At 36.1% G+C, this 9,058-nt stretch overlaps 1 protein-coding gene across 8 annotated transcripts in view; it reads left to right on the forward strand.

Annotated features, from left to right (window-relative positions):
• The window catches only part of Dmd (dystrophin), a 2,621,826-nt gene that overhangs the window by 1,837,505 nt on the left and 775,263 nt on the right, over positions 1-9,058 (forward strand). For all 8 annotated transcript variants that reach the window (XM_029534042.1, XM_029534043.1, XM_029534037.1 and 5 more), the window contains exon 48: positions 467-631. In XM_029534042.1, the coding sequence (XP_029389902.1) occupies positions 467-631 (165 nt within the window). The remainder of the gene's footprint in view (positions 1-466; positions 632-9,058) is intronic.

Consider the following 9,058-nt stretch of genomic DNA (forward strand, 5'->3'; position numbering starts at 1 on the left):
ATATTCATAAGGGAAATTGGTCTGAAGTTCTCTTTCTTTGTTGGATCTTTGTGTGGTTTAGGGATTGTATGGTTTATTTATTTTTATATGTTTTTTTGATATAGGGTCTCATTGTGTATCTCTGGCTACCCTTGAACTTGCCCTGTGTACCAGGTTAACCTCCTACACATGGCAATTCACCTGCCTCTGTCGCATATATTCTGGTATCACAAATGTGAAGTAACACACCTAGCTTAGGCATTAAATGTACATTTACAAACAGTCATTAATGTCTATGCCATATACAGTATTTGAGTATTAGCCAACGATTTCTAGTATGTTAATTACATTTGAACATGGCATATATGTAACTTTTAAAGTATTATTGAATAAACAGACCAGCAAATTGCTATAATATCTTTATTAATACTTTTGCCATTTTTTTACTATATACCATGAGAATTATTTATCTTTTTTTCCCTTTCAGGTCTCCAGAGCTTTACCTGAGAAACAAGAAGAGCTTGAAGTTCACGTAAAAGATTTTAGGCAGCTTGAAGAGCAGCTAGATCACCTGCTCCTGTGGCTCTCTCCTATTAGAAACCAGTTGGAAATTTATAACCAACCAAGTCAACCAGGACCATTTGACATAAAGGTGGGTACCACTTGCTTATGTTTTCATTTCTGGCAGGATGACTCAATGACTGAATTAAGTTTCTTGTTGATTTCTTTGAATCGCATCACTCCTTAAAACAGGACAAGGAAAACATTATTCAATTCATCACAATAAATGCAGCAATCTCTGAAATGGAGCTTAGAGAATAGAATTTGAGATAGGGAGAATGTCTCAATTCCAAATGGAAAATAGAAGTTACTTGCTCAGGAGCAGGTTTAGTGGAAGCTACTGTAAAAAGAGAAGATTCTGGGTAAATGAATAGGAATCTCCCTGAAGACAGGCCAGAATGAACAGAAAGCACCTGGATACTAGAGAATAAAGAATTTAATTTGGAGTTGATCCTTGGTAAACTAATTAAGTAGGGTTTTGTTTTGTTTTATATCAGAAAGCATAAAGATAGTTCTAGGGAAATCTCAGAAGACTTACATTTTTGTTAAGTAGAGAATTGTTTTAACATTGCCATTGGTGTTATTATAATGATTATTTCACTAGTGTTTCCTTGTTCTCTAAGAATTTACTAGACATCTTTATTAAAATGGTCACTATAATATTCACATCGTGTTAGTACTGTCCATTTTCCATCTCTGCTGTAACTTCACTTAAAATGTATATATTTGTTAGATATAAAGTTCTCACCATAGACATTTGAGAAAGTTGTGCTTTAAAGTCAGAATAAAAATAACAGAGTGGTAGAAAGGTTTGTTCAAGCTAAATTGAGTTATATTTACAAAGTGCAATGTTTTCCTTTTACCTTGCTTCCCTGATGTTTTTATCGACCACTCTGTTAGCAGTGCACTGAGAACACATGGTACTTTGTAAGTCACAGGTAAACATCATTTCCCCAGTACAAAACTCAGCCTGCTCAGTCACTGCCAAAGCCAACAATTCAGTCTGATACTCAAACTCATGAGTAACAAAGACCTTTACCCAATAACAAATTCAGTTAACTTTAAAGTATATATAAAGATAAGTAACAAAACAGACTGTACAATAATAATTTTTTTTGGAGATCCTGACACTAAGGCATGGCTTCTGATGCCTGAGTCATCCTACCCTCAGTCATGCATGCATGATCACAAGGGATGACTGGACAAAGGACATCGGCAATTCAGAGAAGCCACTCCTTCTAGGATTTTGTTCTTCCAGTTAGCTAGTACACAGCATCCTCAGATGTAGTTGACACGAGTGTCATTACCAGTGGTGCATCTGATCAATTCTGGTTGCTTCATTACTGAATAAACCACCTCACTAAGAAAGTACAGATACTTAAGCCAAATGTACCATAAATTGAGCCAGATCCCCAGCTTTGTTGGATCTAGTATTTTCTTTAAGTCATTGATTTCATGTGACAAATCGGAAAGGACACAAATTCTTCCCTCTCAACTAGAAACCATGTTTGATTTTGTAACTTTTGTAACACATATGTAAAAGTCTGTTCATCAACGTGTGTCATTTTGGAAAAAAAAAAGTAGATACTCAGTGTGAGCTATCTTTGCCTATGTAATATATGTACAAAAAGGAAAACAAAGTCTCATGACACAAATACTTCATGTTGAGTTGACCAAAGTGACTTTTGTTTCGTCTCTGCCATCCCTTCCTGTCCCCAGTTCGGTCTCCAATACTGAAAAGTCACATCAGTTGTTGTTTATCAACAGCACACAGGTTTCTGACAAATAGGTCTTACAGTCTACAGGAAGGCACTCTTTTCTGTGTTAATGAACTTCATTATCAAAGCCACATGTCACTTCTCTCACTGCTGTGCAGTGTTTTGATGGTGTGCTATTTACTTCCTACAGCTTAGTTTAAATCACTGAGAGAAAAAACAACTGCTTCTTGCTGTGCAGAAAACACTTTGGTATATTCCTTACACCACGTTGTGAGTTCTGTGAGGATTTTGTTTTTTGTTTTGTTTTGTATTTTTTTCATTTTTGGAGTGTAGATTGAAAAACAAATATTCCTTAAGGCCCTTTCTTCTGCTTTTGTCTGTATTCCAATGTAAGAGGACATATGACCATGTGTCTGCTAACTGGAGAGCTTCTCCCAGTAATCCCCAAATCCTTAACTTTTAATCAAGAAATAGTTACCACTGTTAGTACTGTTCATTATCCCTCTTTGTCTAGCTGCTATCTCTACTCTCTAGTAAATGATTTATTAACATTACACCTATTTATCTTTTTGCTTTAATTATAGATTCCAGTCTTTAGGCTTGCTTAAAGAAATCAAATGTTTACTTTCAAATTTAAAAATGATAAAACGGGTTATTCTTTGCTGGACTTTACCCAAAATGAAAAAAATAAAGCTTTTAAATGGTTTGGAAAACATGCCAACTTTTTAACACAGGCAATTAAACTGCCTTTTACAAATTTCAGTTATAAGTCATTGCAAAGAAAGTAGATATGAAGGAAGCTAGCTACATCCTGTCTCCATTTCCTTTATTTAAAGAACCTTTCTTTTTCTATGTATGGTGGTCATGATAATCTCAGGAGCAAAGGGTCTGGCACCCTGCCATTCAGTTCATTAATTTTCTCTGGTCAACTCTGAGAACCTGTTTTTAAAAAAAATAAGACTATGCAGTGTCCTACATGAGCTCCATTCAGCATTGCCTGCCTGACATTTCATTCTTATTGGTGAAATGCTGCAAGGTATGCAATGAAACCCCAGTTAAAAAAAAAAAAAAGAAAAGAAAGAAAAAGAAAAGAAGAGCCTTAAGGGTTCTGTTCTAATATATTGTTTATGCTGGAGTGAAAATTGACTGCACATCACTTGGTTTGTGCAATTTACTCCCAAAATATTCCTATTCAGGAAATCCTGCAAATAGCAATATTCATCTTGAAAATCACCTCACAGAACCCTTAGCAAGCTGAGAAACATAATCAATGAGATCTGTGGTGTAGAGGGTGAAAATGAGGCATAATCACAGCCCTTTCCCATCACTCAGCCCACTAAAAGGCAAGCCTTTGAATTCTGATTTTCAAATGTACTCTCAATTTAGACATAAACTATGTTGATTTCAGATTTCACAAATGATAATTGAATGCTAAGATCCAGGGACCAGTTTAGAATTTCTATAAAGGATCTTATGCTTTTAATCTTTAATGAAAACTCTCAATAATGAGCTAGAGGTAGACTGTTTATCTGACATATAATAGTCTAACTACTGCTTTCTAAACTTTTTATTGAAATAGCAGGTAGAGTAAATACGTAATTCATTCAGTTAAAGATTAGTAAATGGGCTATTTCTATATTGATGACAGAGGTGGGGTTTCCTTGCTCAAGAATGGCTTTTTTTTCCCTGTGGTCTATAAATAAACCTAACATGCTGGCTCTTCCTTACCATGTTATAAATGTAATTGTCTATAATGTCAAATTCACAGACATGTTGCAGAAACCTAATAGCTGACCACTACAGCAACTAAATAACTGAATCATGCATTCACATAGCAGTGAATATTGTCAGGGAAAATAATGGTGGACAATTTAACAGGCAAGGGAGACTTTATTTCAGCATTTGTGCAATGGCAGAAAGAGAATGAACACAATTCTCTTCAAACAAGACAAGAAATATGGCTTAGTTGGCTGTCTTATGTACATGAAGCTCTGTATAAAACAGGCAAATACTTATAATTTCAGATTCCAGGAGGTAGACAGAAGACATTGGATTTCAAGACCATTATCAACTATATAGTCAGTTTGAAGCCAGCCTGAGTGACCCGAGAGCCTGTCTCAAAAAGAAAACAAACAAGAAACAAACACACATAAACCAAACATCACAAAATAAACAAACAAAATATAGGGCCTTGCAAGTGCAAGTTAGTAGAAAAGTACCTGAGGGTTTCTACAGGCGATAAATGAAAGTATTTAGGCTATCTATGTTTCCCAGTTGTGTGTTTTGAAGTCAATCCCTATCTTCCCACAAACTTGAACATCAGGGCATCAATTTCCCTTGAAATGGTGAGTCAGGAGGCTCCTTAGAGCAGATATTTCAGAGTCAGAACAAGAGATATTGTATTTTTAAAAGGCAGAAAATGGATGCATAATAGAAGGGCATTTAGATGAAATGTTCTTCAAGAAGGAGAAGTGAGATTTATGGTGAGGAAAATATTGAGACTACAGCAGTCTGTCAGTCTCTTTTTTGTTCTATGGAATCCTGGGCTCTCCTGAGCAACTTTGTAAAGCTGGTTTATGAAACTGAAGATAGACCAACAAAGGAGATGCAGGAAATCCTGCTGTCCACCATGAGTATACACAGTATTTAGTAGTAGTTGGGATTGAAACTAGCACAACATGCATGATAGGGCAGCTCTCTACCACTAAGCTGTGTCTCTAAGCCTTACTTTATATTTAGTATCATAATAGAGCCTCACTAAGTTGCTCAAGCACACCTTGAGTGTGTCAGGCTTCTGAGCAGCTGGAATTATACACCTGTGCAGGTTTAGCAGTATTTTTTAATTTATAAAGAACCGATCATAATGCAAGAATATTTTCTAATTAAAAAAAAAACTTTTCAACTGATTTCTCACTAGGACTCTGTTTCAGTTAAAACTCACTATTAAGGAGCTTACAAATAAATCCATAGCAAGCATTGAGTATGTAACATAATATGCCTTTTCTATGAACATAAGTCTACTGAAATTGGTACCATATATTCCTTCCTCCGTCTGGAAGGTCCAGTTGTTTTACTTTGAGACAAAATTATTTTTCCTTCACAAAATACACCCTGTAGGTGGCATATTTTATGTACATGCTTTATTCTTTTGTCCTTTTTATTTCCGGCAGTTTTATTTATGCATGCTTTGCTTGTAATTGTTAACGGTTAGTGACTAATTTTCTGAGACAATCAAATACAATTTTAGTAGTAAACTATCATATACCAGCATCTTCAAACACTGTTGAATTGACTCTTCCTGGGAAAAGCACGTGAAAGTGCATTAACCCCAGGTACACATGAAAGTCAATCCATAACCTAACTATGAGGATTTATTGGGCTAGAGTACAGAGTGCAAGTGAGGACTTACATATAGGAACACTGGTGACCCCCAACCAGGTGTGTTCATCTAAGGAAACTAAAGATTTACACCTAGTGATGGATGGAAGCATCCTGGAAGCTGCATTGTGGCGTTCTGCTTTCAATTATCCTTCCTCCTCTTAGCAAGGTCTGCCTTCCAGAATTCTTATTTGGTGGAGAATGTTGTAACCATTACAAAACACTTGCTCACCACCATATTGTTCTGCACTAGCAGCAATGACTAACATAGGTAAACTCCAACAACAAGTCTCTTTATGACGTAGAGAATGAGAGACAGAAAATGAAAGGAAGAAAAAGAAATAAAGCATAGAGTAAGGAATTTCATGGATACAGGTGATATTACCTCTTTGTTGTGACAATTAAAACCATTTCCAAGTATTTTTGGAGGAAAATTTTAGTATTTTATTTTAGTCACATAATTTCACAGAGGCTATAGGCCAATATTTGGATAGGGGAATGAGGCCATGCATCAGCTACTTTGGTCTATCCAGAGACCCTCTGAAGGCATAAAATATCTAATTTGTAGTATAACATGAGCCTGTCATGTTAAGCCTTTGAATAAAGTGCTGAAGAAACCATGCTCAAATCCAGAGCTGGCAGAACCCCTGCTAAAGTCAACTCATGGACAGGTCTCATCAGTATGGAAAAGGGAAAAACAAACCCAAAATAAAACAATCACAGCTACTACATCTCCTGCAACCAAGATTCCTTCCAAACTTATAAGCTATCATAAAAGGATAAACCATTTTTGTCCAATCCTTGCAGTACCTGGCTGAGATATAGTCAATGCCCCAATCTACCTGGAAACATAAACCTTGTAGCATAGCTAGACTTTATATTATTTATACTAATACCCACCCCTGTGGGAACAAAGTTATGAAAGTTAGATGTTCCCTTTGTCACCTGGAGACTCTGTAGCACATAACTTCAATCTAGCTCAACAAGAGCTTGAAGTCTCTGTCACATATGTACATGAAAATAAAGATCCTGATCTTCCATCTCAACTCCCATATCTCCAACCAACAAGCAGGAATATTACTTCCAGAAAACAAATCCACCAAGAGACAATCTCTTCAGCAAAGAGCCAGAAGAGGATCCTCATTCTCCAACTCAACAAGTCAGTTTAAAGCAATGAACTTCTCAAGAATTTAAACTTCTATTTCTTTAGGGAAGAATTCTTGGAACAGATCATGCAAATATATTTTGTATTAGCACTTGGTTGGCCAAGAGAACTCTGCTATATGTTTTATGTCTTGTAAGAATTTCAGTGTTCCCTGTTAATTCCAGAAAGAGGACGCTATAAAAACATCTCTTGCATGCAAGGTAGTTTCTAAAACTAGTTTAGAAGACAGAATACCTCTCCTCTCTGTAGTCTTAGAATTTTAAAAACCTATTCTTAATAAGGGTTTTCAAATGCTTTGAGGCTCCTTCTAGCCCACTGTCCAAAGATAGGGAAGAAAAGGTGGTAAATAAGACAAGGGCATGTGGACCTATTTAGAAGTAGTTTTCAGCATGATTTTAATCTCCATTGTCAGGATGCCAGCAGTCCAGTTTAGTAGTGTCACAATACAAAACACAAATCAGCAGTTGGGGCATGATCCAGTGGATAAGACCAGACCTCCACTTAATTGGCACAGTCAGCTAGAGGGAACAGAACCAACCAGAACACCAGAAGTTCTCTGCAGAGCCTCTCTCAGTGAAGTGAAGATCAGCACATTTACAAGACCAACTAAATGTTGCAAAGCTACCTATGCAAGAACACCATCATTGTCCATTGAGTCTTACTTATACTCTCTCCAAACATCACATGTCCCCCATGGGACTTGCCTCAGCAAAACACCATGTTGTCCTCCATCATATGACACTATCAAAAACTTGCACTTCATCCCCTATATATTTTAACCCCTTGGATTTTAAAATTTATGTTTAAAAGGAGTTTGTAGAGGAAGAAAGAACCTCAATATAGAAAGTGCCTTCATCAGATTGGTAAGTAGGCAAGTGGATAGGGCATTTTATTGATTAGTGACTGATGTGGGAAGGTCAAGCCCACTGTCAGCTATACTACTCCATGCCAGAAGTTTCTGGGAGGCATAAGAATGGTGGCTGAAAGTGAGCCTGGGAATAATCCAGTAGGTAATATTCTTCAGTAGTTCTGCTTTAGTTCCTGCCTCCAAGTTCCCTCCTCAAGCTACTGCACTGGGTTCCCTTGATAATGAACTGTGTGTAACTTGTAAACCAAATAAATGCATTCCTACATGAAGTTGTTTTTGGTGGGTGTATATCACAAGAACAGACACATTGTGTGTGTGTGTATCTGCTTGTGTGTGTGTGTGTGTGTGTGTGTGTGTGTGTGTGTGTGTCTTTATAGAAGAAGAATTTGAGAGGGAGCAGAAGGGGAGAGTGAAGAAGGAGATAGAGAAAGAAGGGCAGAAATGGTGTAAATACAGCACACTCTTGTCTTAAATTCTGAAAAATAAAAATTATAAATAAATTAAATTAAAATGTACTGTTTTACTCCTCTGAATGTATCCAAATGTAATACAAACACAATAATAATATATTATCTACCATCATCCACTTAAAAATGCATGAACAAACTTATCTTTTATAAATAGAAATTTTATAATTTGCTGCTGCTTCTTTAAATCACACTTTCATTTCTCTCCCCTCAAAAAAATTATATCCTAATATAGTATGTATTTATGCTATAAAATCTTTTATTAACCACTCAGTCATAATTTTGTATGACAAATATATCTGTGTGAACTTCAATTTTTAGAAACAATTTCTTGTGACAGTAAAGCTCTCTCAGTATTTTTTAAATCCATTAAATTGATTTGTATTTGCAATTACCATTAACATCCATAGCTAGTAATAACTAGACATGCTAAGTTTTGACCAATAAGTATCAAACGTAGTCAGGAGAGGTTTTCTCAGAAACAAGTTTATTAATGAAATGAGGAAGTGTTTGATAGCTTGATGATTCTCGATTCAAAATGGGTTTCAATTACGAGTGTTTGGGCTTATACTTTTATTTTTGAATGAATATGTCTCAGAAACAATGATCGTTGGTATATTCTAAAGAGTTATTCTTGAGAGTGGGGAGAACTTTCATAGACCAAATGGTGGGGGGGAATTAAAATGGCAAACAAATTTAGCATGATAACAGATCCAGTCGAAACCATTAATGGGGCTAAGAATCTGGAAAGTGGATCCACTCATAACATTCCTGTCCTCATATCACTAAGATAGTCTTCACATAACTCCAGGGAAATACACCAGTCTGAAGATTGTTCTCTAGGTTGACATTCTTGTATGGGAAGGAAAAGAGGACAAATTTATCCCTGGTTTGACACTCTTTACACTTCTTTTTTTTTTTT

The sequence above is a fragment of the Mus pahari genome, chromosome X (assembly GCF_900095145.1).
Source record: "Mus pahari chromosome X, PAHARI_EIJ_v1.1, whole genome shotgun sequence".
NCBI classification, from domain to species: Eukaryota; Metazoa; Chordata; class Mammalia; order Rodentia; family Muridae; genus Mus; species Mus pahari.